Source organism: Dasypus novemcinctus, chromosome 24 (assembly GCF_030445035.2).
Source record: "Dasypus novemcinctus isolate mDasNov1 chromosome 24, mDasNov1.1.hap2, whole genome shotgun sequence".
Classification (NCBI taxonomy): Eukaryota; Metazoa; Chordata; class Mammalia; order Cingulata; family Dasypodidae; genus Dasypus; species Dasypus novemcinctus.
In genome coordinates this window covers 45587921-45609011 of record NC_080696.1, presented here as the reverse complement: position 1 = coordinate 45609011, position 21091 = coordinate 45587921, and the positions used below count along the sequence as shown (strand labels likewise).

General features: G+C 47.3%; 1 protein-coding gene across 2 annotated transcripts in view; it reads left to right on the top strand.

Moving 5' to 3' along the window:
• Positions 1-20684, top strand: part of PTPRT (protein tyrosine phosphatase receptor type T) — a 1175887-nt gene extending 1155203 nt beyond the window's left edge. For both annotated transcript variants that reach the window (XM_058287117.2, XM_071211722.1), the window contains 4 exons: positions 7648-7773; positions 8558-8721; positions 11627-11762; positions 12709-20684. In XM_058287117.2, coding sequence (XP_058143100.2) covers positions 7648-7773; positions 8558-8721; positions 11627-11762; positions 12709-12762 — 480 coding nt within the window. In that variant the 3' untranslated portion in view covers positions 12763-20684. The remainder of the gene's footprint in view (positions 1-7647; positions 7774-8557; positions 8722-11626; positions 11763-12708) is intronic.
• The last annotated feature ends 407 nt before the right edge of the window (positions 20685-21091 follow it).

Below are 21091 nucleotides of genomic sequence, written 5' to 3'. Positions count from 1 at the left end.
GAAACTGCGTCTCTTTTTTTGTTGCATCATCTTGCTGCATCAGGTCTCCATGTGTGCAGTGCCACTCCTGCTCAGGCTGTGCTTTTTTCATGCGGGGCAGCTCTCCTTGTGGGGTGCACTCTTTGCACATGGGGCACCCCTACATGGGGACACCCCTGCGTGGCATGGCACTCCTTGCGTGCAGCAGCACTGTTCATGGGCCAGGTCACCACACAGGTCAGGAGGTCCTGGGTATCAAACCCTGAACCCTCCATATGGTAGGCGGATGTTCTATCAGTTGAGCCACGTCTGCTTCCCATCCTAAAGAACTTCTGATCTTCAGATCATGTAAGATGCTCAATTTCTAGCCCAGAGCCCGAGACGTGTATCCTCCACTCCAGGACAACATGTAGCTCTCCTGATGGCTCTTAAAGTCTTTGGAAATAGTCCCTGTCTTCTCCTGCTTGCTGGATGGACCCCACTTCAGAAACCACTGATCTGACCCAGACCCACTTCACCTAATATCAGGAAGCTGAGGCCCAGGCATCAGGAGGGACTTGCCCAAGGTCTCATGGCCCTTCGCCAACTTGGACCCAGAGCCTCCTGGAAGGTATGGTGAAGATTTTTACCATATTTGAATAAAAGAGCACCCATGCCTGATAGTCACTGATTTGCTGGCACCTGGGTGTATGAAACCGGAAGGACGTTTTCCTGACTTTAAAAGACGCAAGCAGAAAATGGATGTGGCTCAAGAAGTTGCGCTCCCATCTACCATATAGGACATCCAGGGTTCGATGCCCAGGGCCTCCTGGTGAAGGCAAGCTGGCCCATGTGGTGAGCTGGCCAACATGGAGTGCTGGCCCACGCGTGAGTGCCACCCTGTGCAGGAATGCCGCCCCATGCAGGAGTGCCAGACCACATGGAGAGCTGGTGCAGCAAGATGATGCAACAAGAGATGCAGAAGAGAGATAATAAGAGATACAGCAGAACAGGGAGTTGAGGTGGTGCAAGAGAATGATCGCCTCTCTCCCACTCCAGAAGGTCCCAGGATTTGTTCCCGGAGCCAACTAATGAGAATACAAGCAGACACAGAAGAACACACAGTGAATGGACACAGACAGCTGACAATGGGGGGGAGGGGGGAATAAATAAATAAATCTTAAAAAAAAAAACAAAAACAAGCAAGCAGCCACAGCTCAGATTAAAGTTGCATTGTCCACTTGAGAGTCTCACACTATGGAGAACCTGAGAGTTCAAGGAATGCAAAACCAGGTGGAAAGGTGAGGGTGGATGGAAGCAGGCACTAGGTGAAAGGGCCAATGAATTCCCACTGAGCCTCTGGAAATAAAAGAGGCAAGCTCTCCAGCCTTTCAGGAGAAAAGCGGAGACGTCTTTTCCTCCCATGGTACCTGCAGGGCAAATAGCAAGGGCTGATATCCCCATTTTTTTATCTCAGCTTGTGAAAACACAGCCTAACATGCTGGCAAAATACATAGAATGCCCAAAGCTCGAATCTGATTTTAGTGGGGGCTGTGTCTCTATCCATGCTAGAATTGTGGGGGAGACCATAAAATACAAAGGCTGGGATCAAGAGGTGGGAGTTGGAGTCCCAGCCTGGCCTCTTTTTTTTTTTTTTGTCTTTATTTTTTTAATATTACATTAAAAAAATATGAGGTCCTCATATGCCCCCCACCACCCTCACCCCACTCCTCCCCCCATAACAACAACCCCCTCCATCATCATGAGACATTCATTGCATTTGGTCAATACATCTCTGAGCACCGCTGCTCCTCATGGTCAATGGTCCACATCATAGCCCCACTCTCCCACTGTCCACCCAGTGGACCATGGGAAGACATACAATATCCAGTAACTGTCCCTGCAGCACCACCCAGGACAACTCCAACCCCCGAAAATACCCCCACATCTCATCTCTTCCTCCTACTCCCTACCCCCAGCAGCCACCATGGCCACTTTCTCCACACCAATGCCACATTTTCTTCAATTACTAATCACAATCGTTCATGAATAGAATATCAGTAAGTCCACTCTATTCCACACTCTATTCCTCCATATGTGGACCTTGGAATGGTTGTGTCCACTCCACATCTACATCAAGAGGGCCAGCCTTGCCTCTTATTTGCTGAGTTGCCTTGAGCCAGGTTCTTAGCTTTTCCAGCAATGCCTGCGACTTAAGTTTGAGCACCACACATCCTCACTCTTAAACCTCATCTCGCCTCCTAACCTGTAGCCAGTGGCAACACATCTTCCCCCACCCTGATGCCCAAGCCACTTTCTTTTTCTCTCTACTGCTTCTCCCACTCCTCCTTTTCAGCAATTCTTGCCCTCCCCAAAATCCGTTCCTCTCTTACACTCAAAAATGTAGCTGACTCTCTAGTACCTCTTTCTCTTGTGCCTAATGGTTCCTTATAGAGCCTTTTCAATGGAATTATGTAACCCTGATATTAATTTTAAAACCAATTGAAGTGACTCTTTTCTATTTCTCTCTTGAAAATACTAATTCACTTCACATTCAGCAGCCTGGTATTTATTCCCGCCCTCCCCATGCATCACAGGGACCTTTGAAAAGTCGGGTCTTTAATTTCTGAAACTTCCCATCTTTTCAAAGGATTTTTTAATTAACAAAAGGCATAGGGAAGGTGTGCTAAAATAAAGCTTTGAAATTGTTTATTCCAAAAATAGGCCCAAGGGCTAGTTTTCATTGAACTCAGTTGAGCACGTTGATTCCAGGGACTAACAAGCTTTCTGATTCTATCGGCAAGAAAAAAGATGTTTGAGTGAGGCTACCTCCGCCTTTGTTTTTTTTCACCTGTGAACTTGCACCCTGAAGGACATCTTTTCATGGCCCAGGCATCTATGGAGAGCACTAGGTGGAATAATGTACAGCAGCTGTTGCAGCACCCACCACTCAGGCTTCACGGAGTTTTACTCCGTTTAACTCCTCCTGCCAACACAAAGCTAAAGCTCCTCTGGCCATTTCTAAAGCAGCAGCAGCGGCGGCGGCGGCGGCGGCGGCGGCAGTGTGCTCACCTCCACTCAGCGTGGGTGTCAGCAGTGGGGAAGCCCACCCTGCAGGCAGCAACAGCCCTGCCCAGACTGTTGGGAGAGGAAGAGTAGGCGGGAGAACTGGGAAAAGTCGCTTGGTCTGTATCCAGGAGTTCTTAACCAGGGGAGCTTGAATTGCAATTCAAAAAAACATTCTTCTTGTGGGGACATGTCAGTGCGGGTGTGATATATTTGATACTTTTGTTAAATAATACACATTTTATGTGAGTTTAGTAAGGGGTCTGTGGTTTTCACATGACTGGCAAAGGGGTCTGTGGAACAAAACAGGTTAAGAGCCCCTGTCTAAAGGATGGGAATCTCTTCTTGGAGACTGCAGTTTCCACAAAGGAAGAAAATACCAGGTTGCATTGAGCTTGTGACCCTGAGGTCAGCTGGGGCCTCCTGGTCTCAGAGAGCCAAGAATCTTCCTTGACCGCCCTCCCCCCCGCCCATTTTCAGGGCCTTTAGTCCCCTGTATAGTTCCTAGGGCTTCCACAGCTAAGTGCCAAAAATTGAGTGATCTGAACTGTATTCTCTCATAGTCCTGGAGACCATTAGTCTGAACTCAAGGTGTTGCCAGGACCGAGCTTCCTCTAAAGGGCCTGGGGGAGAAGACTTTCTCGCCTCTTCCAATTCTGGTGGTTGCCCGGCCATCCTTGGTGTTCCTTGGCTTGCAGCAGCATCATCCAACCTCTGTCATCACCTGGCCTTCTCCACCTGTCTGTGTCTCTACATGCCCTTTCTTCTTCTTCTCAGGACTTCAATCATATTGGACTTAGGATCTGTGCTAATTGACTAATTACATCTGCTAAGGTCCTATCACCAAAGAAGGTCACATTCTGAAGTTCTGGGTGGACATGAATTTAGGGGGACATGATTCAATCCACTATAGCCCCTTCCCCAAGATTTCTATCAACTGCTGATGCCTCTGTGCTCATGGTCTAGCTCACATATGTGGTTTCTGTTCCATCTCTATAGAGCAAAGCTAAGTTCCTCACTCATTTTCACAAGAAACCCCTGTACCCTGAGCATTGTACATGCAATTTGCTGGGTATATTGGGGTGTGAAAGGGTTACATGACATATCAAGTAGGCTTCGACCCTTTCCCTGCTTCCACTACTCTCCTAACCTTCCTCTTTAATCTCCTGGGTCCCTCTCAAGGACAACCCACAGGTGTCTCTCCTCTGACATGCAAAAGAGTGTCCCCGTGTCCAGATGCTGCCTGTCCCCACTGCTTTCCCAAAATGGCTGATCAAGAAATTTACAGCAAGGGCAGCTCTGGGTATAATCCTAAAGAGAAATTCTCATGAGGGCTGCTAAGTGTAGGGAAAAGGAAATCCCACCACTTGATCCATCTCCTCCACACTTTACTGCGTACTGGTTGGATATGGCTTCCTGTGCTAAGGTGGCACTGTGAAATTCACAGCCACCTACACCTTAACCCAGGAAAGTTAAATGTCTGTCCAGGTCACTCGGCATAGAGTGATGGAGCTGAGATTCAAACCCAGGGCACTTAAAGCAGGCAACCCACGGCATCATCCCAGCTTTTGCTTCCCTGCAAACATAGACCAGAATGCACACCCAGCGGCCACGAAGGCAGACTCAACAGCACCTGGGCTCTGTTTACCAGGACCGCTTGAACTCAACCCTAGAAGACATTTCTTGCTGAAGAGGATCATTTTGGAGCCCCAAAGGGCCAATGGAAACACAACACTGCAGCCCCCTTCTTATGGCCATTCGCTGTGGCTGGATTACAGGCAGCTTCCCGGGCTGCAGGGAGACCTCGATCATCCGCGGCAGCTCAGATGCCGCGTCTGCCCACACATCGCTCTGCTGAATGTCACCCTTGCTGCTCTGATGCAGTCTCACAAATTAGGTAGCCCACATGAAAGGACGGCTCTGGCTTAGGATTAAAAAGACCCTACAACCTTCCCCAGCCCTCTGGGCGTTATGGGAGAATGACCTGGAAAATCAAATGCAGAAAAGTGTCCCAAAATATAGGAGTCTAGTTTGAGGCATAGTAGAACCTATTAGCTTGAGAAATTGGTCCGGAAATCTTATTAAAGGAGACAAATCATTCCACATTTTCTCTGGACTGAAAATATTGGGGGTAATAGACTTTCCCTGATGCCTCAGCGTCTTGTACCTCAGGATCACAGCCAAATTCTGGCAAGGCTAAATTCAATGCAGGTGATAAAGGCAATTATTTTCTTTAAATAGGCAGTTCTGATTAATTCTGATTTCTCTGGCCAGCCACAGACTTATCTATACCAGCCCCTCATTACTGTGAAGGCTGCAAGGTGGAAGAGCCGATGGCAAAGAGAAATGAAGTTCAAATTGTGGACTTGTCATTACTGCACAGCTCAGCAGAGGACTGTCCAGCCATGGAGGCCCCGTAACCACCCCTTCCACCCCCACATGTCTCCTTCCTCAATAAACTCAATTTATCTCCAATGGAGACAACAGGAAACTGAAGCCTCATTGCATTATGAAACATAACCTTGCACGTCTTTGCCATTTAACACAGATAAGAAGATGAACCCTTCAAATTTATTGCTTAACTATTATTATATTATTTCTTGAGCACTGATGGGTTTAAAAATAATATGAATAGCTGGAATTTAGTGGGTGTTTTTCCATACCAGGCACTGTGCTAAGGGCTTCATTTTCATGCATTATCTCGTTTATCCCCAGAACAATCCTTTAGGGCAGGGGTTGGCAATTTTTTTCTGCAAAGGGCCGGATAGGGAATATTTTAGTCTTTGCAGGATGTACTGTCTCTGTCTTAGTCACTCAACTCTGCCATTGTAGCACAAAAGCAGACATAGTGCATAAATTAATGGGCGTGGTCTATTTCAATAAAACTTTATTCACAAATACAGGCAGCTAGCCGGATTTGGCCTGTGGGTCAGAGTGTGCCAACCCTTGCTATAAGGTGACTAATGTTATCCCTAAGCTAGGATTTGGGGCATGGCTAGGAAGGTGGGGGACATGTGTTTTTATCTCTCTTGCTCCATCCCCCCCTTCCTTTCTGGTTCTGGAAAAAGGACAGAATAGAAGGTGTTTTCTCATGGGACTTTCCAGGGTGAGTTGGCTGTTCTCTTTAAACAAAAGGTAGAGCAACGATTCCCTTTCATGAAAAGGCTGCATCCTTGGCGACTGTGTGGAGACCACACATTTCTGTGGTTTACCTCTGTCACCCTAGCTCCTGGCCTGCATGCCTGGGGGAGGCAGGCACAGCAGGCCCCACTGAGGTAAGTCTCAATCACAAGCTGCTCTCCGAGGCCTTGGCGGGACTTTGTGAGTCTCAGCAGCACCTTTTGGGCAACCCCCAGATGGAGGGTCTTTCTAATGCATGGTCTCTTTATCTAGGCTAGGGTGGTCCCAACAAGCCTGTAGCCCCTATCTTAGTTCCCTTCTGTAACCCAATTCTGGGGCCTGTAGACCTGGACAGGTTGCATCTCCATGCTCCATGGGAACCGGAATTTGACAGGATATGCTTTGCCCTGTCTACAGCCCCTACTCCCACCATCACCTACTCCAGGGTTCTTTCCCGAACTCAAGTTATCTAGTGACACAACAGATCAGGGGGAGTGAGATATCTGTCTCTCCTTCTTGATGACACCTGTAAATTTAAGAACGCTCTCTGACCTTTCTCAGGGTTTCTCAGTCTGAGCACCACCAACATTTGAGGGCTGGATAACTTTTTGTGGGGGGAGAAGGACTTGTTTTGTGCATTGTAGGATGTTTAGCAGCATCCCTGGCCTCTATTCTTTAGATGCCAGTAGCAACCTCCCAGTTATGGAAAAACAAAAATGGTTTCCAGATATTTCCAAATAACTCCTGAGCGTTAAAATAGCCTCTGGCTGAGACCTACTATCGTAAACTGTGGGACAAACCATCGCCTTTTGCTCTCAGCTGGAAGTTCTAATTCCAAAACAAAACAAACAAACTAAAAACAGGAAAGATCCCAGGCAAGATCTCTCAGCATCTTCTTAACATTATCTTTTGGTGCAAGCTAAGCATAATTATCCCCACTTTCCATGTGGGAAACATGAGCCTCAGGTCACACAGCTAATAAGCAGCAGAGCCTGGATTTGGACCCAGAACCTGTCTGATACCAAAAACTCTTTAAAAAAAAAACAAAAACAAAAACAAAAAACTACTCATAATCTGCTTATAAAGTGAACTTTGTGAAGGTTCTTCTGGACTGGGGACAAGTTTGCCATGATTCGCGTTGGTAAAAACAAAAATCAATTGTACTTGCTCTATCCTCAGAATGTTCTAATTTATCCTGCAGCAGCCCTTCGAGGTGTATATTATTCTCTCCATTTTACAGATGAGGAACCTGAGGCCCAGCAAGCTTAACAAGTGGATTGAAATCAGCATAGCAAAGATTTTAAGCCCAGGGCCATGACCTTTAGACAGCCCAAAAAGTGGGCTCTCAATAGGAAATTTGAGTCTAATTTCTGAAATGAATATTCTACCTTTCTAGCTACTGTGTCCTGCTGGCAATAAGAAAGGCTTGGTGGTAAATGAGCCCAACATCTTCCCCTTGGCCTTGGCCGTGGGCTCTCTTTGTGACCTCTTTCCTTGCCCCAGCTCTGTATGCAGTACTGGCCTGAGAAGACCTCCGGGTGCTATGGGCCCATCCAGGTGGAGTTCGTCTCTGCAGACATCGACGAGGACATCATCCACAGAATATTCCGCATCTGTAACATGGCCCGGGTAAGTGCGTGGCCCCCAGTGCTTCCCATGTCTCTCCTTCCTGAGAGAGATTGGAGGCTGCGGGAGGAGACCCCACTGAGCTAGCCAGGAGGCTGTGTTGTGCTCTCCACAGAGTCGCTTCCTTGGGAACGTGATGCCTTTGCCGATTCCGGCTCCAGACCCAGGAATGACTCCAACACACAGCCTGCCATCTGCCTGTTTCCTGACGCACTTGCTGCCATGTAGACAAAACTTCGCAGAAATTAGCTCTTCTCCCGTGGTGCTGCACTGTTCTGGCACGAGTTGATGCAGCCTTTGATTGGCTCCAAATACTTGCTTCCTTGAAGAAATCCACTGACTGGATGTAGGAGTTTGAGGTGGGAGAGGGGCAGATGAGGAATCTGTGAAACGGCAGCTAACCAAAGCAGCCAGATGTGGGCTTGGTCCTGGGGAACTCAGGGAGAGCACAACTCAGTCCCTGCCCTCAGAGTTCACTGTTAAATGGGAAAGTGAGATATGTTCTAGCACACAGGCCTTAGGGAAAGAGAAGAACTCTGCCCAGAAGAGTCAGGGATGGCTTGCCTAGAGAAAGTGGCACATGAATTGGGTTTTAAAGATTAAGTCAGAGTTTTCCAGGTAGAGAGAGAGGTGGAAAACACTCATTGCAAGTGAATCAGTCTGCACAAAGGGATAAGACATGGCTTAGACTCATTTAGTCTGTCTTCTGCTGCATCCCAAGCTATCTGAGGGCTTGCATCCTCGAGTGTCCCCAGCAGAACAGCCCTAACAGCCTCTCTGTTCTCAGCCACAGGATGGATATCGTATAGTCCAGCACCTCCAGTACATTGGCTGGCCTGCCTACCGGGACACACCCCCTTCCAAGCGCTCCCTGCTCAAAGTGGTCCGTCGGCTGGAGAAGTGGCAGGAGCAGTACGATGGGAGGGAGGGACGCACTGTGGTCCACTGTCTGTGAGTATTATGGAGGTGTCTCAAAGGCAGTGGGTGATGGGTGATAGGGCACCCTTGGGGGCTGTGCTCTGCTGTACCCAATCTCAGCATCCTTTCAGAGACCACCCGGAGTATAACCAAAGGAATTACAATGTTTTGATGCACTGGAGGTGCCACTGTGTCACCCTGAACTATTATATATGGCATATTTTTGTTGGTGCCAAACTTGGTGGCCTTTACACAAACACAGAAACAGATTGCTACCCAACGCTGCCAATGGGGACATGAGCCCAATAGGAAGTATGACATGCCCTGAGAGTCACAAGAAAGCTCAGAACAAAGTGGGTTCCACTGACCAGAACCTCCTCCACTACTTCCTGAAAAGGGAGATTAAGTGAGCTTGATGCCAGACATTTTACATGAATCACCTTTGTGAGGTAGATATGATCATTATCTTCATTCTGTAGTGAGAAAACAGAGAGGGCAAACGAGCAGCTAGTTAAGAGGGAAACTACAATTTGCATCCAGGTCCACTGGGCTCCAACTCGCTATGCCATCCACTAACCCACACTGCTTCTGAAAAAACCAAAGGTCTTATCTACCATGTCTTCCTCCTGGGCATCTCTTACTGTGGATATAATGGGAACATGGGGATGCAGAGAGTGTGAGGGGGATGGCCCTTCCCTGAGGGGTCTCCAGAGCGATGGGGGGCCCTGGGTTCTTGCCAGGGGCACAGAAAGCTCAAGGCCGACTATGTCTACCACCTTTACTGGGTTTTACCTCCTGTCCTGAAATCAGCACAACCAGGGCACAGGTGTTCCCTTCAAATGGGCCCTGATGTCATTATGCTAGAGCAGAGGTCAGGACTGTAGCTGACAAGCTGTGCCACATTGATCAAATCACTTAATTTGGGGAGCCTCAGTTTCCTTCCCCTTCCAATGGATCTGTTGAATTAGATGGCCTTTAGACCCCATTGTGCTTTGGCATAAAATATTTAGAAAATAAACATCTACTGTGATTGAGACCTACAATGGCATGGTAGCAAATAGGCAAATGTTATAAATGTAATTACTTAAAATGGCAAAAGAGTGTTGCAAAGTCTACCATATAAGAATAAAGCGACCACAGAGAAGAATTTTACAGAGCTCTCAACCACAAAAGCAATCTGTGCCTATAGCATCTATGTATGGAACAATTAATTCAGAATAATTCATGTTGCCACTTCGAATTTGAAACAGTTTGGGGAGGGATGACTGAGAAAGCTTCCCTCCTTAAAGATGGCGCGTCAAAGGCAGTATGAACCGAAGTCTTCCCTTTTGCAGAAGACATATTTCTGGAGCCAGTGGAGGCATTAGTAACATCCCACGGACCTCAAAATTGAGGTCACTCTTTTCAAAACCAGCTATAATTCCCCTCTTTCTTTTAAGCAGATGGTACATGCACATGTTGGGAAAGTCAGAGAGCTTAAAAGAGGTTAAACATACACACACACACACACGCATACACACACACAACTTAATGGCCATTATCTGCAACAATTTTCCCCTCCCAAAAGATCCAAATCTCAGACTGGAATCCAGGGAGAAGCTGAGAAGTTAGTGGGTACAAGCTGAGTTGGCTCTGCCCACATCCCAGAAACTGACAGCTGGTTCTATCCTCATCCCTTCTCCCTCCAGTTCCCTCCCACACATTCAGGTGCTCCTACCACTGGCACAGTGCCACACTCACCTCTTCAGGGCCTCACTTGCCTGTCTTCATCTTGGACTCTGCTGTTCTTGCTTCAGAAAAGACTGAATCCTCCTCCCTGGAGGACCTCCCCCCCACACACACTCTTTGTCATAGGTTTGTTTTTAACCTACTCTATTTGCAGGGGTACCTTTTTTATCCAGGTCTCCCCTAGCAAAGGTGAGCAGCAGCACTGAGCCAAAGGAAAGCACAGGGAGGGGCCATCCTTCTAACAGTGTGGACCATGGCATCCTTGGGGGCCAGAGGCGCTACAGCAGATGCTGAAATGCAGGCACCGGCTTGCAAATGGAGGGTAACGGCCTGCACTTGAATCATCTGGACGTTCAGTGTCATGTAGATAATACATCAGGGAGACTGACTGAGGGCCTTAGTTTCCATCCAGATGTTCCTTAGACACAGACCATTACATGAAATCATTAGTTGCCTTTGGCAACCTGCCCAGGAGTTCCAAATCAGGCAGATTCCTAAAGGACTTTCTGTAAAGAGTTGAAGGGGTGTTTCCATGAAGATGACTTATGGAGCTTCAAAGAAAAGTGACAGAGGGAGGGCCCTGGTGAGGATCCTCTATCCCTATACTCCAGATCACAAAGACCTTGGCCCTTGGTATGTAAGTAGAGACTTGCCATTTCAGGATATAGCCTCAGGCCCATCTCCATGTCCCCCACACTTGGGCTAGCTGGTTTTAGGCTAACAAAGATGTCTCTGGTATTACTGGCTTTAGTGGAGTCTAGGAAAACTATTAGGAAATGGAAACGTCCATTCTCTTCATTGGATGTGTGCACAAACCCAGAGCATCTCTTTGGACAAGGCACAACACATTGTTGGGGGTATGTCAAAGATCCAGTGCCTACCTGCTCTGGAGGTTTGAGCCAATGTGCTCAACTTGCCTCATAGAAGCAAAGAAGTATCAAGCTAATTGCACCACAAAGGTCATATAGTCCAATCTCTTAATTATATGACTGGGGTACTTGGGGCCTAGATAGGGCAAGTGATTTGCCCAAGGTCACAGCAAGTTTAATGGCACAGATGGGACTCACACCGTAACTCCTGAGCTCTCCCCTTTGCCTCACCTTGCATTTTCAAGGCCAGCATCTCCCTGCTACTGCTGATATGGCTCTAGGATCAGCAGGTGCCTGATGGGTACCCAGGTCTCTGGCTTACCTCTTTTCTCTGTGTTTAGAAATGGGGGTGGTCGCAGCGGAACTTTCTGTGCCATCTGCAGCGTGTGTGAGATGATCCAGCAGCAAAACATCATTGATGTATTCCACATTGTGAAAACTTTGCGTAACAACAAATCCAACATGGTGGAGACCCTGGTGAGTGCCCCAAGAACTATGGTCTCCAACAGCAGGGATTGACTGTGGTTCCTAGACCTGAAAAAAATTTCACCAAATAGTAAAAAACAGATTCAGATGCTAGGTGCTTGTTAGATACCTACTGCATGTCACCCACAGTCTAGGACCTTTGCCCATGCTGTCATCTGCTCTACTCATCATCTTTCCAGCACCATCAACTTCTCTTTCCTATAGGGCAGTCCAAATGTGATTGGTATAACCTATTTTGCTTTACTTTTTGCCTGTTGCTTAAGAAAATGTCTTTAATTTTCTTAGGAGGAGACTTTTGGATTAATTGTGTGAAGTATATTTTTAGTTCAACCCAATCCTATTCTAATGAGTTTCTGCTCATTTCTATAGTATAAAGCATTGGACTAGGACATTGTGGAGAAAGGTGTGGTAAAGAGATCGGGGAGGCAGAGTCACAGATAATAAGACCTGATGCAAAGGTGGAGACTGACCATAAAAAAGGAACTCTAATATAGGAGTTCATAGATTACTCGGAGTGGACGCCCACTCCGAGTGAATGCTGCTGTGGTCTGCAGTCCAGCAGCAGCAGCATCACCTGGGAGGTTGTTAGAAATGCAGAATCTGGAGCCCCACACCAGACTTACCGAATCAGAACCTGCATTTAAAAAATATCCTTGCATGCTTCCTATACACATTACAGTTTGAGAAGCACAGGTGCACAAAACAGTTAACAAGAAAAGAAACAACCCCAGTTGGGCATCCAGGATGGTTTAGGAAGAAGTAGACATCAAGCAGAACTTCCAAGGATATCCAGGCATTAACAATCACATAGCTAATTTTGAGTTGACTTTATAGTATGGATGAAGAAAAGTTTTCTCCAAAATCTGTATCTCTAAATTAAATGCATTTTCCTTTCCATCTCTCTCTTTTGTCCCCTCTTCTTCCTCTCTCTTCTTAGGAACAGTATAAATTTGTATACGAGGTGGCACTGGAATACTTAAGCTCCTTTTAGCCCAGTGAGATGGGGAACCTGCCAGAGTCCAGAGGCTGCAGCGGCCAACCCCCCTTTCCTATGAATGGCAGTTTCTGGGCACAGGGGCTGGAAGGCAGCACCTCTGCCCACCTCCAAGAAGAAGACCGGGCAGTCCCACATTCCGTGGCAGGCACTGCACCTTCTATAGCTATGGGAGCTGCTGCTTTGAAAGGCCCAGGCTTCCCTTCCACACCTGACAGCCACAGCCATGGCCCAAGCAGAAATGCACCCACAAGCAAGGCCCCCGGATTTTCAGTTCTCAGACCTCTTGCTTCTGTCCTTTTCTATTTTGTGACTCTCATGCCAAGCCGACTGCCCAGGTGCTGGGGAGTGGGAGACTCAGCAGTACCTCCCCTGCCCTACTTCTCTTTAGGAGTAGAGGGGATGTGTTCTATTCCTCCATGCTATCATGGGAAAGATGGAGGCTCTTGGGGCCACTGATCTGCTGCCCCCCTGAATTCTCCGTTGGGGACCTCTGGTATCGGACACCCGCCAATCTGCATCATTGTGGCCTTAGGATGCTCCCTAGACCACAGCAGAGGCCCCCCCCATCCTCACTGGGGCCCACACCCAACCTGCATGGGGCTTGGCCCACTACCATTCTGCACCCTTCCCCCAGCCTTGGCCTTGACCTCAGAGTCTACAGCACTCTTCAATCTAGGTTTTCTTTGTGCTTTTGTGGTCAGTAGTAGGGGAGTGGAAATGAAGGGAAGTTTTCTGCTCCTTTTTGTGTTTGTAAAGACGGATTACCTCCATAGGCCAGGCTCTAGCTGACCCACCCGAAGGAACCCCTCTATCTCTTGGGTAATGGTTTCTCTTGGGAAGGATGAACAAGATAAGATTTGATTATTTTCTAAAGTGTATGTGAAAATAACTTCCTTTTGGGGGAGGTAAAATCATGGTCTCTAATATCAACAAAAAAAGAGAGAGAAAAAAAATGTGAATATGTATCTATAAGACAAATCTCTCAGGCCTGTTATTTTTCTTGGCAATGTCCTTAAAAGGTCCTAGCCTGGAGCAGCACAGCCACTGAGCAAAGGAGAAATGGGCCAGTCTGAAGAGGTTCCTTTGGTTTCTAGGGCAGACAGAGCACCGACTTTCTACATAATTTTTGATCTCCAATGTCAAACTCCTCCCTAGAGAAAACCGGCTGCCATCTTGAAAATGGCCTTTATAGACCCAGTTATACTTTGCTTTAAAATAGGCCAAGAGGATCATTCCTGGGGTCCTGGGATCTTACCCAAAGTATGGGTAAGGCAATGAAAGGGAACCAAATTTGCCTATCATCCACACTTATGCTGGGTATCATACTCAGCATAGCACTTCCTATACAGCATTTCACAGAGTCCTTAGAACCCCCACAAGAGAGCTATTAACTCACTATCATCTCCATTTTACAAAGAAAAAAACTGAAGCACCTCCCTTGGTGAGGAAATTCTGGGTTCTAAAAGGCAGGTATGGTGATGAGATTTATTTGTATTGTTTTCTTCATCCTTTCTCAGTCAAGCAATCATTTTATGAAGGGAAAAATAAATCCCAGGATGACTGAAATTTAATGCTTCCTTTCTGATGTCAGATCTTCTGGGAAGCTCCCCAGGAAAGCTAGTCTCATCTAATTTCTTAGCCAGGGAGAACAATTCCCTGTTCCCTCTGGCTATAAGGTCACCAGCCAGGGACATTCTCTCTGCCTTAGTCTCTAGCTGGTGCTTAAGTACAATATCTGAGAGCCTCTGGGTGGCCTGGGATCTAGGAAGCTCCATCTTGGAGGCTGGTCTAGCCCCAGATAAGATGTGGGGAGCACAGAATTCATTAAGGCACACTTTTTCCCTCAGAGGCTTACTGTCTACTAAAGAATACAGACCAAGTGAGCCAAAGTGTAAAAGGCATGGACCGTATGAGTGTTATAGAAGCCTAAAAGCTTGAGGAGCTAACTCTGCCTAAAGCTTCTTAGGGGAGGTGACATCCATCCCAGCTCAGTCTTGGGTAGAAAAAGGAAGAAAAGGAAATTCAGGCCAAGGCATCAGCATGTGTAATGGCAAAGAGGTGTGAAAAAGCATGGGGGCATCACAGCTGGAGCAAAGCACAGCAGGGCAGAAAGCTGGAGATGAGCCCGGGACAGGGAGATGGACGCTTAGCTGAGCAGTGTGGACCTTGCCCTACAGGCATCAAAGAACCAAGGGAGCTTTTGACTGATGTGTTCAGCTTAGTTTTGGAGAAGGCTCCCTCTGGGGTGAGCGGGACTGCCTCTTTTCCTTTCATCAGACACTGTGAAACATCCTCTTAATCGTGTACTTTTTAATGTTACATCTATTTGTCTTCTGCTCATTATTTTGTTGCTGGAACAAAATATGTAGTGGATCATGAGACTCAGCTTCTGGGAGAAACCCAGGATCTCTGCTCTACAGTGGAACAGGTTGCCAGGCCCACAAGGCACAGACATGAAAGGGGACCACGGAAGCTGCTCCCACCAGCATGGGCACTGGGCCTGCCTGGAAGTCTGTGGGCACCAGTCTTGATCAAGGAAGAGCTGTTACTTTGGAGGTTCAAAGGAAGCATCTCAAAGTGAACAAATGCAGAGGAACCCCATGACTAAGTGGCTCTTCTCCTTTGATGGGCCTCTTCCCAGGTGTGTTTGAGCAGGTCCCCAGGACTCAGTCCCTGCTGGTCCTGCTGGCTCCCCTGGCTCTAGCTGGCTATATTGGCTGGCCTTCCTCAGCCTTCAAGGAGCCTAGAGCAGGCCCTGTTTTGTGTTGTTTTCTCAGATGTTGTCTCACCTCGACGGGATAGGGGAGATAGGGGAGGCTGCTTAACACAAATCCTAGGATTTATTCTGCTCAGGAAAGGGTGAAATTGCTGACAGATAAAAATGACAGAGGCTTCTATCATTTTCAAGTGGTAGGAATTTAAATGTGGCTTCAGGGAAATGGACACTTGTAAAAATGCAGGCCGTGGTGGGGTATCCCAGCAAGGGCCAGTGATGATTTCCTCACTCAGCCCCCCACCTCCTCACAACCCAACCATCCTCAGAGGAAGCTAGGACAATGAATAAGTCCTAAGCCAGTTTACACAGGAAGAAATAGACTCATGGATAGGGATACCATTCCTAAGATCCCACATGGCAAATAAGTGGCAGAGCTTGGATGAGATGCGGCACTGGTGCCCAGGAGCTTAGACTTGGTCCCTTGCCCAGGGAATCTCCTGAGCTAAAACCAGCTTCCCTGAGGTATTTCCCCACCTCACCCCAGTCAGAGAGTGGACTCATCCTTTCACAATGCAGAGGAAAATAGTATCAATGGCCTCTAAATCTCCTCAACCAGTTAACCAAAGAGTGCTGTCACTTGGTACAGAGCCTCCTAATGGGTCTTGCCTCCTGGGTATAGAGCATATTTGGAGAAGATGCAAGAATTAATGATAAACTAGGACCCACCCCCACCTGCATGCATTTATGGCCTATATAGTGCCAGGATATATCTGAGCTGCACCCTGACAGTAAATCCTTTTGCCCCTTTTGGTGTAAAGATCTTGAGCTAGCCAAGAGCCTCTGGGCCTCCAGGTGGGCACAGAAGGCCTCGTTTTGTGGGGACAGAAGGAATCAGTTTGCCTTTACTGTTAATCCTTTCTGCAGGCATGGTCTAAAGAGAGGCCTGCCAGATGTCAGCCTTGCATGAAGCCAGTAGAACCTGTCCTGGGGAGTTGCACATGTCAGGTAACTGAATTCTAGGTAGTGTTTGTGATTCTCACCATTTTTACAGGTGAGGAATCTGAGGCTCAGAGGGGAGAAATGACTTACCCAAAGTCACACAGCTAGTAAATGAGTCAGCTAGGATTTAAGCTATGATTTTTTCTGACTTCAAAGACAATAATTTTTCCACCCGTGTCTCAGATTTTCCCACACAATTACCTATCCTTAGCAGCAAAGACTAGAGTGAAGCAGGTAACTCAATGGATCTGAGTAAAGCCCAAAGCAGATAATGGTAAGCTTAAAATTTCTTCAGTCTTGTGTTTTATTTTAACAATTCATGCAATATTTGCAATTCTACTCCTCTAAGAGAACCTGACTTGTTTTAATATGACTATTTAAATATTTTTTAAACCATGTACCTTGTCCCTCCTATAGGCTTGATTCCCCACCCCCACCCATATGATGTACTCTAGGGAATTATATTCCAGTTTGAGACACAGTACTGGCCATGCTGCCTCCTTCTGAGACTAATTCCAGACTCAAACCCAAGACCAGGTCACCCTCCCCTAGGCAGATCCTTCAGTACAGGGATATCCTGGCCTCACTGCCCATGGGTTGACCTCAACTCAGGCCTCCTCTAGTTGGATGTTGGGAGGACCAACTGACACAGACTAGAACATTGAGGACTTGCCCATGTGGCATGGCCAAGCCCATAAAACTGAAGGAAATGGAGCAGCTGGACAGAGGCTTATTCAGCAGACTCCTGAATGTGGGGGCTTTGGGAAGGTGGTGTCCTTTGTCTAGGTGAAGTCACATTGTTGCTAATGTGGGCAAATCTGGGGATATAATTCATGTGAGGTTCTGGGGTCAGGAAGGCCCCTCACCGTACCTCAGCCACATACATGTCCTGGGTTTCTACAGCATGTAGAGCCCAAGAGGTCCAGGAAGCACTGATTAAACCTTTGGGAGCTCTGTGGTTGTGATGAAAAGAGCTGGGTTCTTGGTTGGAATCCAAGCTCTGCCATTTCTTGGCTCTAGAACCTTGGCCCAACCAATTAATGCAAAAAATGAGAGAGATGTGAGAAAGGAGAGAGAGAAGAATGGATTTGGAGGGCTTTGGGCAGGGCAACAGGAAAGCAAGGCCAAGAAATTGGCACCTAGCAGAGATACTCAGAATCAAGGATGGATATAGGCTGCTGGACAAAGTGGATACTTCTGTGACACTGCAGGACAGGGGATGGGTCACAGACTCACCAGAACCACTTGGAGCAAGGGCAAACGTTGGAGTCTGGGAGAAAGATGATGCTTTTACCTGTGACCAATCATGTTTATTCATCATCCAATCCCCCTGCCATGCTAGCTCCTGCTGTGTATTCTCACCAGAATCCACATTTCCTCAGCTCCAGTGTGAACCCCTGTAGTGCACAAGAGGTGTCAGACTAGCAAGTCTGTTGCAGACAACAGAAGTGAGGCCCAGGAAGGCACGAGCAGCCGGGCGCTTATCATGTCATCTCTGCAGGAGCGACTGCCCACCTAGATGCAGAGACTCTGAAGCAAACCATAATCCTCCTGCATCTCACTGTCTTGGGACAGAATGAAAACTGCCGCCCTTCCTTGGTCTGCAGCTGGCCAGACCTGGACTGAGTCAAGAGTAAGGCCACAGAGTATATGTGTGATCCAAGGGAAAGCATGAGCAGGGTGCTGATGGCCATAAGATCAAGAGATTTGGTTGGGCTAAACTCCCCATGGTCAAATGGTCAACCCAAGCTACGGGGCAGGCCAGAAGTTAAGTCACATGGATGGCCATGCCATCTCAAAGCTCTGACTTACCTTCCCTGTCACCCAACCAGTCTGAGCTCCATCTCTGTCTCTGCCAACAGCTCCATACCACAACTGAATAGAACACGGAAATAGGCTAAGAAAACCCAACTAGCTGAGATTCAACTTTGTTCAAGTGCCACACATGCAAGGGCTTCTTGTTGGTTTCTCCATGTACACAAATTTAGAAATGCAAGGTCTTGGATTCACCTAGGAAGGATCTACATTTCAGACCATATACTTTCAAAAGGGAAAGATGTCAGTGGTAGAGAGCGGGGGATTTTTCCAACTCCATCTTTCCTCTGACACTTATTGAAGGGCCACAGTCTGATTCTCAGAAGCACAGGAGAGATGTCTAAGCCATAACTATGCACATGTGCAGACTCTCCTCCAGTTCATTCACAAGCAGGAAGCACTGACTTCTGGCTTCAGCACTGGCCACAAAAATGTCTTGCAGATACCAGGCCATCTCTTTCATCCCTCCTGCTCACCTCCAGAAGGATGGGAAAAAATCATCAAAGGGGCCACACTCACCCCCTGAAAATTCCATCCATGAAAGTTGGATCCCCAGAAGGAGCTTGGTGGTAGATCATTAGGGCTGATACAAGAAATACAGAAGGACTTAGTATTGAATAGTGTCCATTGGGAAGATCTGTTGGGGCTGAATCACCAAGGGCTTCATTCTGCATCTGAACTCATTTGCGGATGGTGGAAATTGGACCCTGATTCTTGGTTGTAATGTTCAGAGAATGATAGTCTGGAGTCCTCAGAGTGTTGGACAAGAAGATCTTGGTATGAAATTTTGGTGCTCAGGATAAACATTACAGTTCATCGGTCCTGAGTGATAGGGACTCTTGGATTTGGGGGGACAAGGGGAATGGGAAGTAGCCTGCCAAAATTGCAAAACTGAGTCTACCCACCCTTCCCAGTCTCTCCCATGGGAGATTAATGATGTAAGGTTTTCCTTGGGTCAAAGCCCTAGGAGCAATCTGGCAGATCAGAGGAGAGGTGGTATCATCCCAGATAACACCAGACTTCAGAAGGATTAGGAAGAACCCTAGAGTCCATGTCCTCCAAAGGTTTACAGATTATTAGACAAACTCAAGCACAGTTTGCTTGTCCCAGGCCACTTCTGAGAGTGGAACTAGGACCAACAAGTGAAACTTAATAGTTGTGAAGAACTTACTATCTGCCAGGGAGAATGAGCTGCCCATCACAGGAGCTGCCCAGCAGAATCCAGGTCTCTTTAAAGTGAAGAAGCATTATTGAGATGGCCTTTATTAGTCACTTCCACCCTAGAAGGACAAGGTCTTATGGATTTCAGACTATGTTTTAACCCATTCATACCTGCAGAGCACAAAACCAAGCAGGTGAGGAATGTCAAGAAGTCCCCTGGTCTCCTGCCTAAGTCTCCCTCTGGCACATATCCAGGGCTTATCCAGGCTGGGTCTTCACCAAACAGGCCCAGAGAGAACAGCTGATTTGCCATAGGCCCAGTGCCCACTGGGATCTCTGATGAGAGCAACCTTAATTCAGACCCGCTAGCCAACAGGGCCATTGGTGACAGTCAGAAGCAGTAAAGCTTTGAGCAGGACCCAGAAGGGGCTTTGCTTACCGTACACATTATCTCTAGAGTTTAATTCTACCCCCACACCTCCCTTGAAGCCTGAAGGAGCAGACTGAAAAAGCAAAAGCACAGTAACTCAGTTGACACATGATTTAATCATTCCCAGTGCATAGGTTTCATCTCCAGATGGATCCTGGGCTAGCCCAGGTTAATGCAGGTTAACCCACATTGGCAGTCAGACTCAAAAGCACTTTTCTACCTTCTCTTTTCACCCTACACCCTACTAAACAATGAAAGGCATACAGTCAGGGCTTCAGTCATTGCCTTGGATACTGGACACCCTCATGGGCCTCTAGGAGCCATCAAGAGGTTTCCCACAGAACTCTAGGGAGGCTGATTTTTCAAGTCCACTGGGCAGATGATATTGCATGAGACCAAAGTCTCCACAACATTTTCAGCCTCCTCCACAAATTCAGATGGCCTGCAATTGTACAGTTGGGGTGTTTGATAGATAAAGCACGTATGAGAAGAGAAAACAAAATAAATCAACTTTTAAAAGCCAGCACTGTGCTGTCGTTGTTGTTTTTCTGTTTTTGTTTTTGTTTTTGTTTTCCTTTTCCTTTCCAATTCTAGATTAAAAGAGCAGAAGGTAAATAATGTCGGGTCAATGAATATCAGATATATTTTTTGACTGTACATTACAGTGAAGTGTAATCTTTTTACACCTGCAAGTCCATCTTATTTATTCTTGTAAATGTTCCCTGAAAATGTTTGTAATATGGCTGTGTTGAAAATCTATACAATAAAGCTGTGACCCTGAGATTCATGTTTTCCTAAGATATTCTCACTAGTGTCTTCCTGAGATTGGGTAGGGATAGGGTGGGAGCAAGTTGAAGAAGGAGAGGGAGGTGGGGGAAAAGCTATAAAGGGCTAGATTTCTTCGTATCTACATTTATTTAATCCTCACAACTACACAGGAAATACATATTACTCCCTCTTTGCAGATGAGAAAGTTGAGTCTCAGAAATATTAAAGGGGGAAAACGGACTTGGCCCAGCGGTTAGGGCGTCCGTCTACCACATGGGAGGTCCGCGGTTCAAACCCCGGGCCTCCTCGACCGGTGTGGAGCTGGCCCATGCGCAGTGCTGATGCACGCAGGGAGTGCCGTGCCATGCAGGGGTGTCCCCCGTGTAGGGGAGCCCCACGCACAAGGAGTGCGCTCTGTAAGGAGAGCCGCCCAG